At 40.2% G+C, this 26,062-nt stretch overlaps 1 protein-coding gene across 2 annotated transcripts; it reads left to right on the top strand.

The window, feature by feature from the left end:
• Window positions 1-1,615: 1,615 nt before the first annotated feature.
• On the top strand, window positions 1,616-24,928 carry LOC147224348 (protein c-ets-1-B). Of its 2 annotated transcripts, none has more exons than XM_086164915.1 (8): window positions 1,616-2,062; window positions 13,256-13,375; window positions 14,037-14,237; window positions 14,551-14,625; window positions 14,904-15,149; window positions 16,315-16,575; window positions 21,000-21,118; window positions 21,885-24,928. In XM_086164915.1, the coding sequence occupies exons 1-8, from the start codon at window positions 1,996-1,998 to the stop codon at window positions 22,098-22,100; spliced, it is 1,305 nt and encodes a 434-aa protein (XP_086021041.1). In that variant the 5' UTR covers window positions 1,616-1,995; the 3' UTR covers window positions 22,101-24,928. The 2 variants fall into 2 exon arrangements, with proteins under 2 accessions (XP_086021041.1, XP_086021039.1); XM_086164913.1 differs by having other exon boundaries at window positions 14,548-14,625.
• Window positions 24,929-26,062: the final 1,134 nt, after the last annotated feature.

Raw genomic sequence — 26,062 nt, 5'->3', positions numbered from 1 at the left:
GGGGGGTTAAAATATGAATTTTGATTGTGCACCTGCTACATAGTTTGTTATTATGATCTTACAGGCCATGCAGTACCTCACAGAGCTTTTACTTACTCAGATCTCACTGTGGGGAAAAACAAGGACAAAAAGATATAGCGTTCATTCCATCTATTAATAGATGAAATGAGGGTGAACCAGACAAATTATTATTATTATTGTACATACCACCCGTCCGGCACACGGAACCATTGGGATTGGCCCCGTACATTGTGACATGTCCGTCAGCATGAGCACTTTTACAAATGGAGGCATCCAACCATTCATGCTCTAATTCACACCTGTGGCCAATTTAGACTAGTGAACCCGCTGAGTGTTGTTGGTTGGGGGAGGAAACTGGAAAACATGGTGAAAACCCATGGAGCCATGAACTCTGAATCAAATCTCCCGCAGGACCAGTGCTAAACACCATGCTACTGTGATGATCTATTCGAAAAGCTGGTAGTTCATTATTTATGCTATTTATTCTCCAGTCGTAGGGGGGGTTTAAGCCCATCCCAGCTGTTATTTGCCGAGACCAATCGCCGGTCAATCGCAGAGCCACAAAAAGAAGCATCCAACCATTCACTCTCATTCTCACACTCTAAGACAGGGGTGTCAAACCCATTTTAGCTCAGGGGCAACACGGGGGAAAATCTATTCTATCATGACATATGAACTACTGTTACGTACTTATTGTTCAATTCACTCCTCAAACTTGGTATTTTTTAGCTTTGCGAGCCGGATTAAACCTGTTCACGATCCTAATCCGGCCCACGGGCCTTGAGTTTGACACCCCTGCTCTAAGACATACAACCAGTCACTCCCTCATTCACACATCTGGACAATTAATGCTCTTCGGTGAACCGACTGAATATTTTTGGAGTGTGGGAGGAAACCGGAGAACTCAGAGGTCACCCACGCAGACACGTTGAGGGGGGGGGCATAAATGCCTTTTATGGCATAAATGCCATAAAAGCCCCCTGTTGGAATACAACTGGGGACCTTCGAGCAACAAGGCAGAAACACCACCATTCTGCCCCCAATTATTATTATTATTGTGATGATTTTATTATATGTTGTAGTGATAATAATAATAATAATTATTATTATTATTATTATTATTATTATTAATATTATTATTATTATTATTATCATTATTATCATTATCATTATTATTATTATTATTATTATTATTATTATTATTATTATTATCAGAGTTGTTGTATTGGGTGAAAGGGGCATTATTATTATTATTATTAGGATGATGATGATGATGACGATGATGATTATTATTATTATTATTATTATTATTATTATTATTGTTATTATTGTTGTTGTTGTTGTTGTTATTATCATCATCAAATTTGTTATATTGGGTGAAAGGGGCATTAAATAGGGATTTTAGCCGGTGCACTCCTCCAGGTAAAAGGGTCCAGAATTGCGGGAAACTTGCGGGAAACTGCGTCAGATGACGTAGGGGTTTTCAAATAGTTACGTTGGTGGGGTAAGGGATGAGGGATGGGGGGGGTTTGCTCGTAATTGAATTGTGAATCAACCGGCAAGTCAGAGCTCCCTCGGCCGCCACCCTCGAAACACCGCCCCCTTTCAGCTGTCGTCGCTCTCCGGCGCTCCGCAAATGCAACGCCCCACAACCAGAGACGGAAGGGAAGGAGTGAGTGTGTGTGTGTGAGTGAGTGAGAAAGAACGAGGAAAAAGAGGGAGTGTGTGTTCAGTGTTTTTTTTTTTGTTACCGGAGTGGGAAGGAGGAAGAGAGACAAGTTGGGAGTAAAAAGAAATCGAATCAGTGTTCAGTGTGATAGGGAAGATTATAATAGTTAATAACCGGTGTGTTTTTTTTTTTTTAAACACAAGTTCTTTTCCCTCGTTCTCTCTCTCACACACACACACAACATTGAGCTTCTGGAGCTTTTAGAATAAAAGAGGGACCCGGCGAGATCAAGTCCCACCGATCTGATGATCATGACGGCGGCTGTCGATATGAAACCGACGCTAACGATTATAAAGGCTGAAAAGATGGACGGTAAGTCGTGAAACTCTGCTAAAAAAAAAAAAAATCAGTGTTTACGTCTGTAATCCCGCCGGGTGCTGGGCGAACCGAGATGCGTTCAGGGTGGATAGTGGTGGGGCTTTTTCGGTAAATCGCCGGAGCTTTGAGTAACATGATGTCCTGAGAGTATTTCAGTGGTGGAAGGACGGTGTTAACTTGCACAATAGTGGATTACACGGAGAAGAAGAAGAAGAAGAAGAAAATAATCATGCAAAAGATTGCGCTGTCATGCAATAGCCTCAGGCAATGTGTTTCTTCTTGTGACTGCATGAATCATGTTTTCAGCCTGTGTTACCTCTGCCTTTGACACTCATTTTGAACTGATCAAATATGAAAAAAAAAAGTTACCACACACATAGCTTATCTATCTCTCTCTTTCTCTCTCTCTCACACACACAGACATTTAAAAAAACAACAACACAAAAAGTAGATTTTTATATGTTGTGTTGACAGAACTCTCATGCAGCCCGTGTTTATGTGATCTACATAATGTTGGTTTTATTCTGAACCGACAAACTTTCATCTGTCATCCTTGGCGTGCTTTGCTCTAATGGCTTTTCCATGTTCCCCCAAAGTCATTTGTTGTTGTTTATTTTGTTTTTGTTGGTAAAGAGAAAAACAAACAAACAAACAAACAAACAAACAGCCCCCCCTTTCCTCCCATCTTAAGAAGAACTTTTTCTGACCTAAAGTGTCAAATTGGTAAAGTCAACGCTTTCTGTCCAGCCCATACAGGAGACAGGCTGTGGTCCCTTTTCACTGTTCACCCACTCTCTCTCTCTCTCTCTCTCTCTCTCTCTCTCTCTCTCTCTCTCTCTCTCTCTCTCTCTCTCTCTCTCTCACACACACACACAAACACACACACACACACAACCCCACAGTCTTCTCTTCCTCTCACCCTCCTTTAACCTCCCCTCCAGCCCCCCTCCTCTTCTTAGTGGTTGAAACTGACTTTCCAGAGGGAAGGAGAGCCAGACTGAGGTGATGAATCTGCAGTGCTGAGGCTTGCCTCTGTGACCCCGTACCCTGGAAAACTTGGCTCGTGCAAGGGGTAGTCCAGGGCAAAGAGAGAACACTGTGTTTGGGTTTAAACCTTGGTGTGGTTTCACTTCTCATTGCATAACAACTGTTACATGGATTGATGTTACGCATGGTGGCCTGTTTTGATTATTTGCATTGAGTAGCTTTTTTTCATCTGCCAGTCCCCCCCCCGAGATTTTGTTGGTCCGGTGGCTTCAGTGAAACGGGCGAGTTGCGCTGGCACAATTTGGAAATGTAAAACTAATTGCAAATGTTGATATACCGAGGAGATGTGACTCACAATGTTACCCGCTCTATCCTCACTGTCAGTACCTGCTGGGCCTGGATTTGAACATAAACATCTCACGTTAAATGCGCTGACAACTGCGGTTATGTTGCCAAAGCGTAGCACGATGTTGCAAAATCATTTCGCAACGCTTGCTCCCAATTACCGCCTCGTCGGCGTAGTCGGGTTAAACTCGAGCTGCCAAGCGGCAGTTCATGACTCTACAACTTTTACACAAACATGTCTTTTCTTTGACACTTACACGTTTCTGTTCACCCCTTGAACTTCTCATGCTTACAAGATAAATATGCAGTTAATGTCATTGGCTTTCTCTGTCCAAAAAGAAAAAAAAAAAAGAAGAAAAGGGAACAGCAGTGATGCTCACAACTGACAGCTAGAGTCATAATAACAAGAATACTTTTTTAGTTTGGAAGCAGCAGCAGCTCTTCTCACTCTAAAACTGTAGCATTGTTGAAGCGAAGATGTAAACATATGTGGTCCAGGTAAAGAGGTTTACAGGACATGTAAATTTGGTAATAGTTGAGTTTGCAACATAAGTAGGGCCGATGCCAGCTTACTCAAAGCCTTTGGGAATTCGGGGGCGCCCAAACATTCGCTCATTCAGTCAGTGATCTTTAATTATATCCATTCATCGTCAGATAACGTCCTTATCCAGTGCTATTCACTGTAACCCACATCACAGTAGTTTGTTTTAAAGCTTTATCAACACATGAAGGGTAAGTAGGAAATTATAGATTGGAAGGGGTTCAATTATACCAAAACACATGGTGAGTTAATGTTCATGTTATCCCACTATGTATTTAATACTTAATGGAGTCGTCAACAATTTACAGGAATGGGAGTCGTCTGTCTCAAACTTGAGTGAGTCTCCTGCTTCTCTTTCCTGCTCTCTGCATTAGGGCTGAAGGTCAGGGTTCATTGACTGACTGGAATGTTGGTGAGCATGCCCTGGAAGGTGTCATGCATGGAGGCATCGAGGAGCAAAAGAGGAAGACTTACTTTTATCTGATCAAAACCCTGCTGTTTGTTATAACTGGCATGCCTGATGATTCAGGGTACCACCCTTATATGGCGGCTTGTTTTCTCGATGGCCGTTTATGTACACGAGCATGCAGACCGTGCCACGGAGCACCTCTCTCTTGAGGTGCCTCCCATGTTGGTACGGTAAGAGGGGGAACTTTCTTTCAGAATGGTGCGTTACATAAGCAGAATTTTGCTTTGGTGTGTTTGTGTCAGCACTTCCTCAAGAGAGCCATGTAATAATGCCAATGTTTGAGTGTGGATGGATGCCTGGCAGCTGTGCATACACTGTTTGGGTGATCCAGGGCTCTCTCGGTGGGTTGTCGATGAATCGGGACAAAAGTATGTCCCATGTCAACCCGAGAGCGAAATTGTTTTCGTGATCAAAACTCGATTAGGTACTCTAGTGCTCGATATATCACGCATTATGTCATTAGTCAATATTTGACCCCGTTGTGTCTGTGTTGAGGGAGCGAGAGATACGACCATACACAAATTTGTTAACAGCGGTGATATGTTTCAATAATGGCCCGCCCGTCCTTTCTTCCACTCTTATATGATGCCATAGTGTGACAACAGCTCGGTTATCCTCCTGCGCTATTAGTATTTATCAGCGGCTTCGTCATTTAGGCTGTCATCTATTGTGTTCTCCATATAAACATAAAACCTTTGTGCTGCCTCTGCCCACACTTCCCTAGTGACCACACGCCTTAATCTTCACTTATAAACCGGAATCATGAAGTAAGGTGTGTGAGCTCTAAATTCAGCGGTCTGCTAAATTGTAAACACATGGTGAGGGGGTTCAGGGGGTGTCCTGAGAGTTGAAATGTGTGGTACGTTCTATGGTAGTTATGGATACACATTAGCGTGCTTAAAAGAGCTGTTTGAGCTCAGACATTGCGAATTTGCAAAAATGTTCCACTTTCATCAGGAGATTTTACAAGAGGTTAATAATTAAAATAAAGAAAGACGTGAGAGTAGAAATTTAGCTTTGAATGCAATTTTTAAGACATGACTCTTTTCTGCCACCCAATATGTTTTCCTCCAGTGTTCCTCCCACTCATGTCCTCAGATGTTTTTCTTTTTCCCTGAAGGCCTCATGAGTTGCTCTGACATCTCCTTGATGTTGCGTAAAGTGTAAAGTGTTTCTGGTCTTATAGGTATGTCCCATCCCATTCCAAGCCCTTTTCTTGCTTGTAATCTCTGAGTCACAGCATCATGCCGCCGTTATGTGTCGTATACCAAAAACAACTGTCAGTGCGACTCTACAGTGAATTCTTCTATCACAGGCTTTCCTTCTATATATATATTTCCAGTCAGACCGAAGACAAACTGGCATGACGCATGACATTGCACCAGAAAGGATTGACAAACACTCATATATCCCTTCATCACAGTGACTGATCTGTTCTGGTTTTGTTGCTTGTTTCTATTTCCATATGTTGGAAGTGCATTAGCTCTAGTGGAATGGGCTGCTTTTTGCAGAATGACCCGTTTGAGACTTGGTTCTGAAACAAAGCAGGTTTGTTTCACAACTGATGTTTCACTCTCAGACAGGTAGCCTCATGCATTTTGTTTTTCGTGTTACTACCAGGTTCTTCTTCTGTTTCCTCTCTTGTTTTTTTTTTTTTTCTTGTTGCTGTTTGCACACCGCCTGTTTGTAACGGGTTACATGGGTTGAGCTTATGAGTGGTGATTGCCAGGTAAAGATTAAAGAAGGGTGTGTTTTCGTTGGTAACTGGTGTGGGTGTGTCCTGTGGTGCTCATGGTTAGTTTGAACTCTGACACAAACAGGTACATGTTCTATGATTTCCCTTTTTGTTTTGGCTTTCTCTTGTATTTTTCTTTTTTATCCTGATATTTGAATGGACTGGTTTCAGTGAATAAATCTGTTGTGGTGTTCTGTGGTGCGGAATTCTGGCTTAACATAAGTAATTGCTCATGTGAGATGGTCTGTCTGATGCCACAAATATGTTTATTTAGTGCTTGCTTGCCCTTGGTAACAAGGGCAGAAAATTAGTCATTCAGTAGGAACTTCACAAGGTATAGTCATTATTATCGTCACGAACAGTCACACTTTCAAATGAGTGAGCATGGTATCCCTGTTAGTCTGTGATGAAATGACTCAGCGTGTCTATTTGCAAGGAGTGTGTGAGAGACCAACAGATAAGAAATAACACACACACACACACACACACACACACACACTATGATCATTGCCTCCTATTTGCGATTACGAGTGCAAGTCACTCCCATTGTATCTTGCAAGAAAAACAGAGTTTTCTATTTCCAGTCATCGTACTGGTGTTTTTAACTTTCAAGCAAGGTAGCTGTCCAAAGCAAAGGTGTTTTATGCAAAAAGGAAAATAAAAAGAAACATTGCCAGATGTTTGATGTTATTAGCCATATAGCCTACACGAGGGCTTAAAATAGAAGGGTTATTCATCATCTTGAGCTGACACTGTATTCCAACTTCGACCACAAGTCATTTTTGGTCACATTAGAGGAAAACAAGAAAGCTGTGAGAAGCACATTAGCGATTGTAAAACAGAGGTGGAATGTGAAGCACGCAACATGAAAACACTGTGGTCTAAGGGGAATTTTATTTATCAAGTATCCATCTGCTGCCCATATCTTGCCTTCAGACAAGCACCACTCTTCTCATATAGGTCCTGCATGATTTTTTTCCATACCACTCAGGCAAAGGCAAAAATGGCCAAAAAGTTTGTTTGTCTTTTGCCATGATTTTACTGGCAACACAGAGAGCGATGTGTAAGTGCGGCCTAGTTGTCATGCTGTAGCGGTCTCTTACAACTTCTTCATCTCTAAACCCGTTAAACCTCTTTCTTGTTGAGTGTACTTCTCCTTTCTCCTTTATTTGCTTCTATTCCCATAAATATTGCTACACTATTGCCATTTAAGTGTCCCAATTGTAGCGAATGACAGAGTATTATACTGGATACTGTTACACTGTTGAGTAGCAAAGGAGTATCGAGTCCTGTGTAGCGAGTAATGCAGCGAAGCTACTCTGCAGGCTTTTGGTTTTTGATGGGTATCACGGCAGGTGCGGCATTTTAGAAAGATCAAATGGAAAGAAAATCACTTTTTGTCGAATGTTTTGTCTTGTATAGTGACGCTTGATTCTCTGTTCTGTCCTGTGTGTTCAAGTCAGGGCGGGGCTCAGTACCACAAACACACCACAAAGATTACAAGAAAGCAAGCTGTTTTGCAGAAAGTAAATCAGGCTATTTTCAGGTTGAATATCCAGTAGGTTTTGTGAAAAGTAAATTGTAGAGAAATACAAATCAATTCATTATTTCTAATCAGAGATTACCACTAATATTTCAGTTTACATGTTTGCAAAATGATACTGAAATTATTATGTCAATTACTTACAATACTTACTGGCAAAGAGTATTAGTTAAAATAATTTAAAAAAAAATAATAATTTAAAGTGAAATGTTTGGAATAAAAACAATGGATATCAGCCACTGTTGATTTATTTTCCTACTATGGAAAAAGTTAAAATACTCTCTTACAGTCAATGAAACAATGACTGTACAATACCAAAACGTACATCCTCTAGACATTTTATTCAATCTCTAATACTTTAATTTAATACTCTAATTTGTGAGGGATGTTGTTTGTGTGTGTCCCATACATTCCATTTATATCATTAGTTGGTTGTGGAATTTTTCAGTTTGGGCAAAAAATGGGGGCGGATACAACGTTTTGGAGAAGAAAATAATTGCAACACAAAAAGTAAACTGTTTGTCAGATATGTCTTGTGTTTGGTTATTCCCTAAACAGTTCCGCAAAAGCATCCTCTGTCTGTTTATAACAGTGATATAGCCTCAAAAGGCAGCTATCCAGGTTGTGTAGCACCACCTGCATTCTTCAGAATGGTATTTAGATGTTAGTTTCACTGATGTTAGGACACATACCTCAAAGCGCTGGAAAGGAAGTTTTAACCAATTTATGCTTTCATTAAAAGTGTTGAGCACCAAAGAAATTAAAATGTTTAGATTTGTCGGGTTTATACTTGCCTTAAGAAAATATATACGGTACCATGTGCCTGCATTCAAAGAATTCTGAAGACCTTCAAAATTTTGAGATGAACGTTTGAGAGAAGTTCATTATTATGCCTTGAAAATAGGCCTTTACGCCTACAGAGCCAATATGATGAGTCGTTCCATGAGTGATAAGTAACCAAATTCTCCTGAAATCGCTTAGATTTCCGTTTCGTCGCTTCCTATCAAGCGTTTTGGGGGACGCTATGTTAAGCATCTGTCAGAGCTGGCTGATCTTTTCAAACTCAGAGGTAATGTCACAAACCAAGACTTATTTGGCATAAACAGTGTAGTTAATGCACTTTCACATCATTGCTTAATGTGATTTCAGAGATGCAGAGAGTTGAGGGAAAAAAAAAGCCAGCCAGCCAGCCATGGAGTATTAGTCTCACTTATTGTCTCGTACGGTAGCCGGTGTGTCTGTGGTGGTGATGATCCTGGACAACAAAAATTTCATGACCAAAAACAGATGTCAGCAGTGGTGGCCTCATCCCGCATAGCCGCTTTACATCACCGCAGCCTCGTGCTTCACGAGAGCAGCCAGAAGCCGGTGGTGGAGACCTAAGAATAAAACCTGTGTTTTAGCACCATTGTCCTTGGTTTTGGTCCTGGATCACTCTAAAACTGTCCTTTGTTGGGACAGGCTCGCTCTTGATCTGATCTGCCCTCTTTCCTTTAGCTTGAGCCAGGCCTACACTTCTATTCCTGGCCCTTGGAATCAAGTTGGAAATCTAAACAGCAAAGCAGCTGGCTGAACAAGCGGCCCTCTGAAAGCCAGACTGCCACCCTGCCCGCCTCCTCTTGCTCCTCTGCAACTCAAAGCCACTTTATCACCCCGTGGTGCTGAATGGGCCCCCTTCATGTCGGTTAGGTTTATAATCCTGTGTTCTCAAACCGAGGGTCCAGATAGGATCTCCATCAAAGGCTCTCTCAGATATCGATGTCACCTCGGGTCCTCTGTTGCTAGACGGGTCCGCCTTAAACAGTCAGTTGTAAGCCACTGGCAAATAGCCAGGGCCAGCCCTCTTTTTCTCTGCATCTCTTGCAGATATGTTACAATACACATGTGGGATACCTATGCACCTTAGTGGTGGCTCAAAAATTCTGAACCTTACCTGAACCCACTATTCACCCCTCTTCCCACAGGAAGTGGCAACTTAGCCACAGGAAATGGACTCTTTAAGTGTTTTTTTTTAAGCGCACTCCAAGCTTAGGTACAGTAAGGCTTCGAAAGCATAAATGCTCATGTTAAACAGTATGTTGTCTTTATTTCTGCTGCAGACCACTCCTCATGCTGTGCATACACACCAGCTCATTGAATAAGCTCTATTGGTCTAATTATAGCCCAATTGCATGATAGAAAGCATATTGTCCCTCATTTGTTAGGTCTGGTTGCCTGCACTGCTTGGAGCATTGCATCATTCTGAGTGGAGGCAGCAGTCCAGGCTTTATGAATGAACTCAGCCTCTGCCAGACTGGGAGATGGCACTGATCCCACTGTGATGTCACACCAGAGATGAGGAGAAAAGAGGGATCTTTATGGGACCTCTCATTCATTCATCTGTGTCTCTCTCTCCCTGTGTGCCTAACCCTGGGTCTCTTGTTCTGTGATTGGCTCATGTTACACGGAGGTGACTCATCCCCTCAGCTCCCCGGCTATATTCCCTGTGCCTTGTTTAGCTACGGCCTGTCCCACCTCTCTCAACCATAGACACAGCACGACAACAGCACAAGCCGATAAAATCCAAATTTCACACCAGCAATCTGTCACACAGACAGGATGGCTGCTATTTTAATTTTGTATTTGTTCCTCTTCATGCTCATTGATGTTACCACTTCAGGTCCTGAACAGAACCTTCACCCGATTGTAATATTAAGGGCATTATCATTAGGCCACTATAGATAAACAGCGTGTATTAAGAATCTCGGAGAAAAATATTTAGAGTCCCACCCAACTACTTGCTCATTTCTCATATTGGGGCAAGGGGGAGTGGCTAATCAATATCTCTGGACTGTACATTGTCTTAAATTTATTTATTTTTTTTTAAATAGAGATCTGACATAGATCAGGAATACATTTTCACCCTATACCTTTCCCCAACAATTGTGTTATGGTTAATGTTTTTTAATGTAATTGTAACACCATCATGTTTTCGTGATTTACAGGCGCTTGTGCATTTTTGTTAGTTGAACAGATCGGGCTCATATTGATGATGAACCCACATGGCGTAATGCGGAAAGTGATGACTTGTGGATGCTATAACTCTCTGTATGCATTGACCATTTTGTTTCTAATGGGACTCACAGGCACTGAAATCCTATCAGGACTTCATCATTTACTAGATATGGTCTTGATGCTGGCTCCCATCTCTTACTAATGGATGCACACTGCACATTAGCTCTGCCACAGATAGCATTCACATTTGCTCTGAATGTTACTTTATTATTCTATTATCACTGGAGATATCATTTTTTTTTTTTTTTTGCATTTCTTAGTGTTTCAGTTGATTTTTTTTTCTTGTATTTGGGAGGGGGAAGGGGGGAAGGAGGGGTAGATATCTAAGTGTGCAATTCTAATTTTATAAGGCTGCTTAACTGCAGTTCCAAAGCAGACTTCAAGATACTTTGATAGAGAGGCAGTAATCAATCATAGCAATGTAAACAAGTGGGAAAAAACTAAACAAAATTACCTTTCATAGCGGGCTAGAGTTATGGTGACTCTGTAGAATCAGATCACATATTACCCTCCTCTGAATGCCTAATGGAGGTTCTCATGCACTATGGTGTTGAATGTCTTCGATGGAGGATTTACTGCTAAAGTGGGTTTGCAACCGTGTGGGCAAGTACTGGGTTGATAAAAGTAATGGAGAGGGAGAGGTGCAAACATTCTGAATGTGTATACAAACTCCACCCGATCCTGCTTTGATAAACTGTCGCATTTTGCATTTTTGCATTTTTGCATACATCTGAGGGTAGACTGTCTAAGCTCAAGCTTCATCTCAGTTTGCAAACTATGGGTATGTCTTTTCAATCATTTTTTGAGATTCCAAAAAACCTCCAAAGGGCATCATGCACAAGAAGATAGGGTTTTTTTTTTTTTTTTTTCAATTGATATGTGACTTGTGTCTGTTACAGTAATGTTTGATCACGTGTAACTCTGAACAAAATATTATTTCACATCCATTTGAATCATGTGAAGGTGAAGTAAAATCTTGTCTGGACTTTTATTTCTTTCAAAAAAGAAAAACTGAGGGGAAAAAAAAGGAGTTGGAACTGGAAAAAGAAATAGGGCCTTATTTTACAAACAGCAAGCCAGACATTGGTTACAAGGGCAAAAGAGGGACAGCTGCTGTGAATTCCAGACGAGGTCGAGACATCAGTGAGCGGTGAAAACAACCATGAACTGTACGTTGCCTCAGTGTGCAAAGCTGTTGCCGAGTATAACCACCAGCCAGTGGTGGAGATGCCAGAACATCTGGTTTCAGCGAATGGTACTGCCATGAAACAACATTTCTACATGACCAGCTTCTTTATTCCCAGCAAAGCTGTAATATGTTTTTAACAATTATGACAAATGCGTAGCAAAGATTAAAGAATAGTTATCTTAAGTAATATGGCCAAAATTATATAATCAAGATTGATCTTAACCTTCTAGTCTAAATCTGGGGTCTGTTTACCCCTTAAGCCCATATTGACAGATGAAGCACTTATTTGATCCTGCCCATCGTAACCAATCTCAGCAAATGTCTGTATTTGGTGTATAATCGATGCGGGCACATTTTTTTCTTACAATAACAGAGACACGCCAGTTAATTTGAACTCTTTGTAAACTACTTTTGTGTCTGTACAGCTTATGTGTATGCGTGTGTTTCTTGAGCCGATATGATGTTAACAGTCTATTCTAGTAAAAGTGGCCCAGGGGACGTCTTTCCATATCTCTCACCATATCCACCCAACTTTTCCCCCTTCATCCAATACTTCTGTAGTCTGGTCAATCTAATTAGATGGGTGTGAGTCATCATGCACTGTTTAAAGCCATCAAAGGAAGTTCTGTTTCCAAATGGGTGCCCACTGGCTGTGAACGGAAAACAGTAAGCCTAGTGTATGACTGGGACCCTCAAGACAACCCACCCCCCACCACTACTGCCCACCCGCCAGCAGCCATGGTGACATCATCACCTCATCCTCGACCTCTGACCTCTCTGAGTGTTTGACCCCATGCTTCGTCTGGTGACAGTATACCTACTGTGTTGGGGCTACATGGTATGAGGGGCTAGAGGGGGGTCATAGTGTCACTGATGGACACCAGACGCTGTGCTCCCACCCAAGATGTGTGGATAGTAGTGCTACTCGACCGTGCAAAGGTCTTGCAAAATCCTACATTACCTGTTTAAGTGTTTTAAAATCATCTTTGTTTGGAGCGAATGGGCGGGATGGTATGTGTCCAGACAAAGCTATTGCTTGGCCATGTGGTCAATCATGGTCTGATACAGCTGTAATGATTTTTTTTTTGCTGTTTGTGAGTGTGGACACATACTCATGGATTCTTCAATGACCCCCACTCATATGTTTCTTTCCCCCTCTAACCCTTTAATACTCATACCATGAACTACGGCGCAGGATGCATCATAGGTTTTGCAGTCAAGATCAATAGATTTACATCAGCATATACAGTATAAAATTACAATACTAATCAGATTATGCTATGCTCAGAAATGACATTTTGTTGCTTCTGTCAATTGTGACCAGATCCAGAGTGTGGAGATGTCCCCCTTCTGACTCCTGGAAGCAAAGAGATGATGTCCCAGGCTCTTAAAGCCACATTCAGTGGCTTCACCAAGGAACAACTGCGATTGGGTATTCCCAAAGGTAATCATCTTGTACTTTGAGATACTGTATTTTGGAGAATGACATCTCATTAATAAAGTATGGGTGCCAGAAACCACTTAGATGTTACATGATTAGCATACATTCATCAAGTTCCTGTAGTGCCTAAATTCTCTAGATGCTTAGGTGAAGACATTTGTCTCATGGAAAACCAGAAATAATCCATTTGTTCAAGAAATATCCAAACAGTGCAAAATCACATCTCCATCCTAACTGGCTGACCCAGCTACTCACAGAATGCAGACAAAGAGATAGGCAGTAAAATAATGAGCAAGATTCCTGAGGCAAACTGTAGAGACTCATGCTGTTTGGGAGCAGCAGAACTCTGTCAACGTAATTGTACTGTATCTGCAACATGCTGTTTACATTCATTATTGTCCTCACTGGATTTTCCCACATTTTTCAACAATTAAAAACCCTTTCTTTGGAGTATGTGGTACAGTTCATTGCACGAGAACCAGATGAGCCATTGAAAATGAATCATTGTTTTATTGGTTGTATAAGTATTGCATTCATTTGTATAAAAGTCATAAGGCAGCCAGAACCACTTCCAATACGTGTGAAGACAAACTTAAACAGAAGTAAATTATCACACCCTCATGTAAAATATGAATGTACTTAATGTGACTGTTTGATCCTCTAGATCCTAGACAGTGGACAGAAAACCATGTCGTCGAATGGCTAACATGGACAGTGAATGAGTTCAGTCTAAAGAGCGTTGACTTCGAGAAGTTCTGCATGAATGGCGCCAACCTGTGTGCGATGGGGAAGGACCGCTTTTTGGACTTAGCGCCTGACTTTGTGGGCGACATCCTTTGGGAACATTTAGAAATGCTTCAAAAAGGTAAAGCCATATTTATCCACTAATAAGTCATGTTAGCACTCTCATATTGTAATATGTTCGAGGCAAATAAGAAGAGAAGTTTGATTTAATGTATTGTGGGTGGAAATACGGTCTTTGTACAGACTAGACTGATATCACTGTGTGAATCAATTAAAGACTCTATTGGCATTTGCTATTGTAACAGGAGCCAAACAGGAAGACACTATTTAGCCCGGTTCATTAATTTTTAATAATGCTACATGCAGTTACATGATACATAAAATCAATGGCTAGGTCACTGATGCTGGTATTCCATCTATTTTTCATGAAGAAGATACAAAGCATTACCCCGTCAATGGGCTGACCTCCAACTTCCAGGAATCCCGTTATACCTCAGACTACTTTGTCAGTGAGTATTAATCACTGTTCAAAAATAGAAGATGCATGTTAAATATGATTCTGACTGGACGGATAGTTGAGTTTTAGGAATCTACAGAGGAGGCCTGATCCTTTGTGTGTGTCTGTTTAACAGTATAGCCCGCTTATGCTAAGTGTTTAAACAGCAGCTTGATACAAGAGGGTAAATTACTCAGCACACATAAGATATATCATCCTCTCTGTTAAGCTTCTTTTTTATTTTTTCCTGCCCTGCTTTCTCTCCAAAGTCATCTTTCTTTTTGCCTCCAGGCTACGGTGTGGAGCATGCCCAGTGTGTCCCTCCATCTGAATACTCAGAGCCTGGCTTCATCACAGAGTCTTACCAGACACTTCATCCCATCAGCTCAGAGGAATTGCTCACGCTCAAATACGAGAGTGAATACCCCACTGTCATCCTACGAGACACACCCCTTAACCCCCTGCCGGGGGACTACTTCACTGTGAAGCAGGAGGTGGTATCCCCCGATAACATGTGTGTAGGACGCCTCAGCAGAGGTGAGGGGTCACACATCAAATACAATATGAGTATAGTATCTGGTTTCTGTTGCACATGTGCATGCAGTGTTATGCAGTGTGTCGGTGTTAAGTGTTTCTTTGGCTCCCCTGCACACATGTGGTTGTGCTGAAGTTAGCAGAAGTTCTTCATCGTTATGCATTAGATGACAGGAAAAGCAGGTCTTCCACTGGTTTGTGGTTTATACACTACAGACCTTGTTAGAAAATTGTATTGTTTTTGTCAAAGTGAACATGAACACATCAACAACTTTCTCTGTGTTTTGCGGCCTACATATTTATTCAGAATTACGATCATTTTTTTTTTTTTTTTAGCCTCAGTTAGCAAGTGTGGGGTTTCACATGACAAGATTTGCTTTTCTAGATGACTTTCTGGAGAAGTTAGAAACCTGGTTTATTCCTATAGAAATATACAGTCGCTTGCAAATCTCCCAGTTACATATGCGATGTCCATTATGAAAGGTTCCCACCCCAGCAACATATGAGGTCCATTCCTCATGAATCACACATACCAAGCTTTTCGGCGTAGCATTATGCTTTTGTGGGAAAGTATTTTGTAGCAGAACTGATAGCCACATGTGGCTTCAATTTCAGCAGATGCAGATTTTGCCATCAATCGGGGTACTGCATTATCTGTCATTTGTTAATGGCTCACCAATGAAAGGCTCCTCTTATCTTTCTTAAGGCCAAAAATAGCCGGGCAATTTGTGTGATTAGCTTCCATTTTAAAATCAAATCCAAATGGTGGCTGTACAAGTGAAATGAGGTGAGAAATCGGGAGAGTATGGAACCATATAGTGAGAAGAAATAGTATTTAGTCTCAAGGTCTTTGCTTTGTTTTCTAAACATTAGACTTCTTGAGCTAAAGAAAAACACAGAGGGAACATTTTAAATTTTGCAAATCATGAAATCGATGTAGGTATGGCACAGAAAAAAAAAAAAAAGAATCATTACAAGCTTGATGTGGTATAATAATTGACTGTGTAAGGAAGTTTTGTAACTTCCACTCAAAACAAATGAAAAATTAAAAACAAAAAAATAAAACACAGGTTCAAGATGGCTTACTACTTTGTTATTTTAATGTATGAATTATCGATAAATGATATTAAACTTTCTCTTACTGTTGTCACTCATAAATTCATTTTAGGTAAGCTTGGTGGCCAGGACTCCTTTGAAAGCATTGACAGTTTTGAGAGCTGCGACCGACTGACCCAGTCATGGAGCAGCCAGTCTTCATTCAGCAGCCTGCAGCGGGTACCTTCCTACGACAGCTTTGACTCAGAAGATTACCCAACTGCCTTGCACGGCCACAAGCCGAAAGGCACCTTTAAAGACTACGTGAGGGAGCGCTCAGATCTCAGCAAGGATAAACCTGTCATCCCGGCAGCAGCACTGGCAGGATATACAGGTAGGAGGTCTCGTAACACAATTCTACACTATAATTTTGCATATATTCCTACTTTGACATTTCCTTAGACACAATCCTTTCCATGGACGATAGTAAGAGATGAAGTGTGGAGAACCCTCAAACCCCTTTTTTTTTGTCATCAATAACACATTGGAGAACAGATGTAGAAAGCAATTCAGAAACTATAACCTCCATCCATTGTACTTTCAGAGCAAAATGAAGCCTACATGTATAAAACAGACTTATTGTACAACACTCCTTTTCTTGAAAAGACAAGGATCTTAGGTTGAGTATAGTTGTTTCAGCTAACTGTGCCAACAGGCATTTCAGAAGCAGATTAAAAAGGATTCATTTTTTCAAGTATTAATTGTCATTTTAGATTTATCAGTCAAAAACAGTCATAGAATATAAATTGCTTAGCCAGCCCAAATTGCAATAACGCTCTTTCTAACATTCCATATTTTCCACTATTACTTGAAAGTATCAAAACTGACATCACTGTCTGGGTCTCTGATATGAAGTGGCATTGTTGTTTTGCATTTGCAATTATTAGAAATGTATGCTGTCATTGATGAGAGGGGCTGATGAGCCCAGAGGTGTGTATTCCCATTGGATGAGACACTTCAGAACTGATTCTACGCCCTTTTTCATATTATATTTACAATGTATATTTCTGTTAATGACTCCTGTATAATAAGTATCTAAATGATACACTGGGGAATCAAGACATATAATGTCTTCACAGACTGTTACTATAGTAACAAGTAATTAGGTTTTGTCTATTTGAATTAAATCACACCTGGGAGAAGGACACCACAATGAAAAGCCAAACTTTCAACTGTATTATTATTACTTTATTTTCCTCTCTTTGGTAATATTTGTCGTTATTTATTGGAAGGTACACAATTTAGCTCTTAGTTTTGGCTATATAACTTAGTAGGGCTGCAATGCAGAAGCCTATGCACCGCAATACTTCAGATGTAGTGCAGTAATGCACCGATTTTTACGCGAACCCCTCCCCAGTAAAAAAAAGCACACTGACACACACATGCACGTACATGACAGGAAACAAAATAGATTAAGCTGTCCTCCTACTATCTCTCTTGTGCTCTCTCTCTCTCTCTCTCTCTTTCTCACTCTCTTTGTCCGCCCCTTTGTCTTCTCATATACGTCCTTGTATTCTGTAAGCTGCATCTCAGCCTATAGTTACCACGTTTCCTAGCAACGGCGATAAACAGAAATTATATTTACCCCTTGCTCATGACACAAGAAAAACATCACATCACTTCATCTCATGAGGCATCTTCACAGCTGTATCAAGCTAAGAAAATAGGGAAATAGATCTGTTGGTGGAACCCATTTTCAAGAATAAAGGGACAGTGCAGAATTGCGGTAGCTACAAAGGGATAAAGTTGATGAACCATCCAGTGGAGTTATAGCAAAGAGTAATGGAAATTAGCCTGAGAGCAGAAGTCAGCATATGTGAGAAGCAGTATTGCTTCATGCTTAGAAAGAGTACTACAGATGAGTATTAGCTTTGAGAATGCTAATAGAGAAGTACAGAGAAGGTCGGAGGGAGCTGCATTGCACTTTTGTAGACCCTGAAAAGGCATACAACAGGGTGCAGAGAGAGAAACTCTGGTATTGTATGAGGATGTCTGGAGTGGCAGAGAAGTATGTTAGACTGGTGCAGGACATGTATGCTAGCTGTGAGACAGTGGTGTGGTGTGCTGTAGGGGTAACAGAAGTTGGAGGTGAGACTTCATCAGGGATCATCTCTGATCCCCTTCCTTTTTGCAATGGTGATGGACGGGTTGACAGATGAGGTTAGACAGGAATCTCCATGGATTCTCCGTGGAATCTCAAGGAAGACCAAAGAGACAATTTATGGAAATAGTGAGAGAGGATGTGAGTTAGTTGGTATGAGAGAGTAAGATACAGAGAATAGAGTTAGATGGAGAAGGTTGATTCGCTGTGGTGACCCCTGAAGGGAAAAGCCAAAAGGAGAAGAAGTTGTGTTTTTCTTAATATTCCGCTTTAAACAAAAAACTTGTGCTTGCTTTTGTGGTCATAACTACAATGTTGAGTTCAATTGTTGCTGAGCGAACAATGAGCTTGGCCGAGGATTTTGGGACTTTCTCAGCCGTCTTTAAATTATCATCACAAGACTGAAAGATTGCCAGCATTAAGAAGTGGGGGAAATCCAGTCAATGTTAAGACCAATGCACACATAATGATGTATCTCAAAGGACTTTCCCTTTCTTGGTATGCATATAACTCATTTGTGATGTTGGAAAGTTTCGTGATGATCAGACAATCAAAAGTAAAGAATTAGTTCTAAGGTGATATCTGAAGTCCCCCTAGTCAGTGCCTGTACTGCCGGCCCATATTCACGGTGCCTTTATGGTTTGTTAATCTTTTCCCTCACATGTATCGGTTGCTTATGTTTGTTGAGTTGTCCATCCTAAAGGGGAAAAGCATTTTCACTGAAGAGGATGCACGTCTGAGTTTGTCCAAAACTAGAAAGCAAGTCTGGAATTGAGGAGGGTGGACAGGTAGCTGTTGAAAGCAATATGTTCAACACCTTTCACTGGTACAAGGAACAGTGCACTTTTGACACTGAAAGGAACAAGCACCTTTTTGAATGTGAACTTAGATAAAGAAAAATAGTAAGAGAATAATCTTTAACAGTATAATAAAGAAACATGGTTGCACTCAATTCAAAACGCAACGCTGATCTCTGCATCCTCTGCTTGTGCTACTGTGCTCGTCATAGGTTGACTGATGGTACTTGTTGTGAGCGCAAGGAAATCACAAGGTTGAAAAGAGATAAGTTGCACTCCTGGCTTCTCTGTGGTTTCCTGTTAAGATTCATCATTTACACCTTAGTTTTCAATAACAGCCTGTTGCCCTGAAACATATCTGCTCTATATTCTTTGTGAAAACCCATAGAATTTCAGATGTAATTTCCCCTAAAGAAACAAGCCTTGACACAGTGATACCTTCAATTGTTAATTGCTTTTACGCAATCTTGATATTCAGTTATGATGACGATTTGAAAATGAATGGAAAATAAATTATTCATTTTAGTAGCCATTCTCATATTCTCAATTCAACTCCGCATGCCATGATTCAATGAATAAATGCTCCAACGAATGTGACACTCTCAACCCCCCCCCCCATTTTGCCATGCTTATTCAATGCACTCAATTGTACATAGTCATTTGTAACATATTTTTGGAAGGCTTTTTCTCCCCCCCTCTGTAAAAGAACAGCCTACATTCTGCTGTTGGAGCACTGGGGGGCTGACAAACAGGCCAGCAGTTACAGCACTAGACTAAGGAATGTGAGTCAAAACTCTCTGCTTGAAAGAGAGGCAGTGTTGTAGCCATTTATTTTCCAAATTGGGGGAGGCTGTAGTCATGGGCCTTCTCCAATGCTTATAGGAATAAAAAGCGCTGTGAAATACAATTTCAAATACCCGACCCACACGTGCTTTTATATGTGTTACATAAGGGAACATTTGAGGCACGAGAGTTAGGTGACTTTTGCACAGGTTGATTTTTAATCTTTTTTTGATGTTTTATTTAATTAACTAATTTATTTATTTATTATTATTATGTTTTTGTTTTGTTTTTTTGCTGGTGTGGTATGCTGCAGCATAGACAGGTGTGATATCAGCATGCAAGCCTCAAAGTGGGTGGGTGGTTGTAAAAGCAGGTTGTAAAAGCCACATGGGGAAAATCTACTGCATCTAGTTCATAGAAAAAAAAATGGTTTGACGTTGTTCTGCTTTCAATTTTTTTTTTTTTTTTTTTAGATCGAGTAGCTTTAATTACAACAAGGTTTTATAATTTTTTATTTGTCATTATTAATCAAATATTTCTTTCAGCTTTAATATCGTAGATCGATTCACAGGCCCTCTTGTCCTTCAGTGGGCACACAGTCTGCATTGTATTCTTGAAGATGTGTTCATGAAATGTCCAGACAGCTCCTTTTTCTTTTTATTTTTGACTAGTGATTTCATCAGTTTGGAACTCATATAGACAATATATTCACATACTGGACAGAGCAACCGCTGACAAGAAAAGTCATGATGAATAGGACATTAGGAAGTTGATCAACAGTGTGACCTAGATTAGAGGGTCTACAGTTTCTCCTCAGACGTATTTGAATGTCCGAGCGTCTAACTAGTTTCGGTCTTCAAGGCATCCATGGATTGTATTGGCTGTTAAACTGAATCAACAAGTTAAAGGATATTTTAAAGCCTTGAAATAAAAAAAAATAAAAAAAGACACGAGAACACGGAAGCATACTGCGATCTAGATCTCTGCGCTAAACTTTCACTTTCACAAAAACAGTATCTTAATCTAACCATCTGCTCTGTATATTTCATATGTATATGTCTGACATCTTCTTTTCAGGCAGCGGCCCCATCCAGCTGTGGCAGTTTCTCCTCGAGCTGTTGACCGACAAGTCTTGCCAGTCCTTCATCAGTTGGACAGGCGATGGCTGGGAGTTCAAGCTTTCTGACCCTGATGAGGTGGGAGGTCATGACCCTTCAAACGGTCACTGGAAACTGGTACTCGTGCTGGGAGGTCCTAAGTAGTTAGCCAGATAAACCTTAAGGTGTCATTTACTAATCATCGTTGTGTGACTTAATGAGTATTTTTCCGAAAGTGCAGTGCTTTATTTCAAGTGAATTACCATCAGAAGTACTTTCCCTGATGTTGGTATCGGACTAACTAAAAATAGGCTCTGCCTTTCTCTGTATTGATGCTGATTTGCGAGCAACTGTTTTCAGATTTTATTACTTGAAAGTCCAATGATCACCTAATTAATTAGGAAACCTGATTTAATAAGAATCTACAGTATTCTTATTCAGTAAACACAGGTTTTACATTAGATATAAACAGTACTGACTATGTAGATAATTAACAACTGGAAATTCAAAGCAAAAAAGAAATTGACATAAATGCTCACAGACGGAGCTCCATTGGACGTTTAAAAATCTAATAAAGCCATGAATTTTATTATTTAACAAATTTTTAATGCAATTTCTCGTGTCCTAACTCCTCCTTTTTGAACAATAATTTCTTTCATGAATAGTAGCGTTTTGAGGAACTCCAGCACTACTCCAGCCTACTCCTTTTGTTTTATTTTTATTTTTTTCTTTTCCTAACTCTAAACTGTAAAGTTATTGCATGTTTCAAAACTGAAACCATACCTTGCATTTATGTAGTGCACTCATAGATATTGTCATATATTAACCCATCATTTTTCCTTATGTTTTTTCTGTACTGCTTTAGGTTGCCCGGAGGTGGGGCAAGAGGAAAAATAAGCCCAAGATGAACTATGAAAAGCTGAGCCGTGGTCTGCGCTACTACTATGATAAGAATATCATCCACAAGACTTCAGGGAAACGATACGTCTATCGCTTTGTCTGTGACTTAAAAAGCCTGCTGGGGTACACTCCAGAGGAGCTGCATGCAATGCTGGACGTGAAGCCAGATACGGACGAGTGAAGGCAAAGATCAAAAAGAAAAAAAAGTCAAAAAGACAAAAAGTTAAGACGCCACATGGACTGGGGCTCATAAAGTGGTCTTAACTGTTTCAAGTCAGTAAACCATGTTTTGGTGGACCAAAATGTTTTTAATGACTAACTGGTCTTTGTCATCTTAGAGCTCTTGTTTCTCAGACCATGTTTTAAAAGAAGGCACAAGCCAAAAGCCTGTATTCATACCCTGTTGCATTCGAGATGTGTGTGCGCGTTTGTGTGTGAGTGGGAGAATGTGTGACATATAATGGTATTATTTTGCAGCCGCAAGCAGATGCAGGGCTAACAGGTGGAGTACAGGTTCCATTCCGCTTAAGTAGCAAAGTGTTGAGACAAGTGAAACAAATGTTGTCAGAGATGTGTGAGAAAGATAGACTAAAGTAGAAATGATGTATTCCACCGGGGAGGGATAAGCAGACAGTTGTCGGAAAACGGTTGCCAAAGCGTTAAATGTGAGCTGCCGAAGGGTAAGAAAAAAAAATAGAATCCATAAATGCGTATTATTTCTCTCTTACAAGTAGGGTTTTCCAGCTTGGACCAAAAAAAAGTTGTTTAGAATTAGTTGTTTGAGGAGCATAGGACTGTGCCAGTATTATATTATTGATGTTAATGAACAACTCATGTAAACTTAGCAGGCATATATTGGGAAGAGTAATTCTCTTACGTTGACAATGAAGGTATTACAGTGGAATCCAAACACAAGACGCCAAGTATTTTTACTGCACTGGACTCTAAAAGCCTTAAAATACAATGTGTTGATGTATTGTCAGTATTGAATGCCAGTGTGCATATAGTGGAAGATCAGTCATATCAAGATAGTCTGATCGGTAGACAACTGAAAGTAGACGTTGCTTTTGAACCTCAAGCCTACATGTTTTTTTTTTTTCTTGCTAAAGACAGGCATTGTGACTGAAACATATGCTCTTTTTTTCTCGCATATGACACCAGTATTAGCAAAATGTAGACAATCGTTGGGAAATTCAGGTGTCCTCGGTAACAGGTGTTTTCAGATTAGGAGCGTAATTTGTCAGGTACACTGTCCATTTTAGAGTTTTTTTCGAAAAGTATTTGACTATTCATCTTGTCAGTGTGTAAGATAAAATCACATGTGAAGTAGTTGAGGACGAGGGTTTAAAAAAATCCTAAGAATGTTCTTTTCTTTTCCAATGCAGTATATTTAGATGGCACAGGGCAGAAATAAAGGACGGGCAGTAGGAAAATGTTGATTTGAGAAAGATTAGGAAAAGCTGATCGATGGAAGTAACTGAGAGAATGACATGGATAGAGCAGGTAGTAATCATGTGTGACCCCAATGGAGGATAATAATAGTAAGCGGTCCTTGTATGATTCAATCCATATATGCACATTTCTTCAGAATAGGTGGATTAGTATTCACTGGTATGGTTATATTGGTAAATTGGCAGCAGCTTCCCTCTAACAGTGGGAACAGTGGCTGTACACTGGCCTTATGGGAAATGCCAAAGTCAAATATCATGTTATAATACAATGTTATTGTTTACAGTGGCTGAATGTTACCAAAATGAATGAAAATAGCTTTCGAGATGTCTATTTGTACAGCTTGTATTTCATAATGCTTTATTGAGACCCAGATTACGCAAATAAGCAGGAGACAAAGCAGGAATAATAACCAAAACCCTTGTGAGGTCTTTGGCCGTAGTGCTTTGGTATCGTCCACGATATTGAAGACAGGGACCAGAATTCTCTCACATTTTTAAAAAGTGTTGATTTCCTTTGATCGTTTGTTAATATGTTGGAAAGCAAACTGCTTCAAGACTAAGTCAGACCCACTTGGCTGATAGGGATCCCCCACTGGCTGTGGAAAGAGACCTACATGTTCATTATGTTGATAAAAAGCTTGTCCATCATTACAGAGCACTGACTCACAACCTCTCACCCACACTTCTAATTATTATCCAACTCGTATAATTAGATCTACATCCAATTAAGTAGTCATAAGCTGCACTGTACTTTCATTTTTATTTCTGCTAGTTAATGTCAAGGTCTCAGAACACTGTTTTGGTTTTTTTGGTTGTTTTCTTTTTTCTTTCTTTTTTTTTTTCATTTAGATTCAGGTTCTTAATTCTCGAGTCAAACTTTATGTTCAAGAGAACCCATACTTTTAAACATGACTTTTTAATCGTTGACATTGCCCAGGAAAAACATTTTATTTTACATGATAAGGTCATTGTGCTAGTACATTAATGAACCAAGAGTAGACTTTGTGTTACCTGAAATGTTTTTTTTTTTTTTAATATTTTTATTTTATTGTTTATTTTATTATTATTTTTTTGTAAATCCAACAATACAATCTACTGTGGGTCTTAAGGAACCCTTGCTGGGCATGTGAGCACATAACCAGCTTGTGGCATGTGCATATCTCAGAATGGATTCAGAAGGAAAACCTTTTTGTTTTAATGTTGTTTTGTACATTTTATAGTGTCTCTGTATTTTTGTTATGAGATCATTTTTATTGTATTGCGTTCACAAACATTTGAATATTTTTTCAATAATTTATATTTTATAAAAGATAAGATATGCAGACAGCTGGTGCTTTCATGGGAATCTAAAGGTAGTGCAGGACTAAACAATGTAGCGATATATTTTTTTTCATTATTTTTTTTTAAATACAGAATAGACCTGTCTGCTAAAGGAAAAGGCTGATGCTGGCCCATCAATGATTTCTGCTGGAAAGGTTTTATAAATTGTAGCTTCTATTTCTAAAATGTACTTAATGTACTTCAAAATGTTATAAAATATATGTGAACAATGATTTAACATGTGCGTGTTAGCTTTTATTCACAGAAACCCCTCACTGTAACACACAAGCTTTGGGCTTTTCATGCAGCTCCACATTAAGAGACAATTACACGATGCTGTAAATATCGTGTGTTGTAAATAATCTGCTGGTTGCTCAAAATCGACACACTGGTTCTGCCAAAAAAAAAAAAAAAGCTAAGGATCTTTTTGAAATGTAAGTGAGCCGTGTTTTGTGCCAGTTTAATGAGTGTGTCCCATGCACACTGATGAGGTGACGTCAAAACAGAACCAGCACACTGGGGCCCATTCATGTGCTTGTAACCCCAGGCTCATATAAATTCCTGTGCAGATAGAAAACATACAGGGCCATGGCTCGCTGCCCTACAGAGCACAGCTGTCTGGCCCTGGTGCAGCATTCTAACGGTGCTGCAAAAAGACACATCTGAAAATTGAATGCAGAAACGAAATATGACTGTATTGGAGTAGATTAACGCCATGACCGTGATGTTGAGCAAATATGATATACCGTCTATACAGATTAACAAGGAACAGGCACAACTTTAAAAGATTATATATGTAAATACAGAGCTCAACCCATGGATTCAATCATTCATTATCTATTCCACCTAACCTGCACCTGGATTCATGGGAGCTTACTAAAGCCCTCATTTCGTAAGAGGCGGGGTTTACCTTCGATCAGTTATCACTCCATCACAGCACAGTGTCACATGTAGAGGCAGACGACATTTCAGTCTCATTTTCACATCTGGGCAACTTAAGAGTCTCCAAATTACTGACCACATGTTTTTGGACTTTGTGTCGACACCCAGGCAGACACGGGGGAGAACATGCACACAGAAAGTCCCCCCTCCATTGGAATTGAACCATGAACCTTCTTGCTGTGCAGTGGAAGCGTGAACCACCGCACCCTCAGAGATTCATTTTAAGCCGAAACAAGACCTATACTATGTTGCTGCACATGTAGTCCCACAGTGATGAAATAGCTTAGGGATGGAGATCTTGGCAAAGAACAGGCTGATGTCAAGCAGGTGGTTCTTCTCCTGCTCCACCTTTATCACTCTAACTTGGCTAATGCTCTGGACCAGATGTAATTACGAAGGGAGAAAAAGAAAGAAATTCCCATCTACGATT

The sequence above is a fragment of the Fistularia commersonii genome, chromosome 18, assembly GCF_037954325.1.
Source record: "Fistularia commersonii isolate RoL2024-O1a breed Wild chromosome 18, RoL_Fcom_v1.0, whole genome shotgun sequence".
NCBI classification, from domain to species: domain Eukaryota; kingdom Metazoa; phylum Chordata; class Actinopteri; order Syngnathiformes; family Fistulariidae; genus Fistularia; species Fistularia commersonii.
This window is presented reverse-complemented; position numbering and strand designations above follow the sequence as displayed.

Coding starts and splice junctions, on each gene's coding strand:
- LOC147224348 (XM_086164913.1), top strand. CDS start 1,996: ATGATCATGACGGCGGCTGTCGATATGAAACCGACGCTAACGATTATA. Junction 2,063..13,255: donor AAAGGCTGAAAAGATGGACG/GTAAGTCGTGAA, acceptor AATTGTGACCAG/ATCCAGAGTGTGGAGATGTC. Junction 15,150..16,314: donor TGTAGGACGCCTCAGCAGAG/GTGAGGGGTCAC, acceptor AATTCATTTTAG/GTAAGCTTGGTGGCCAGGAC.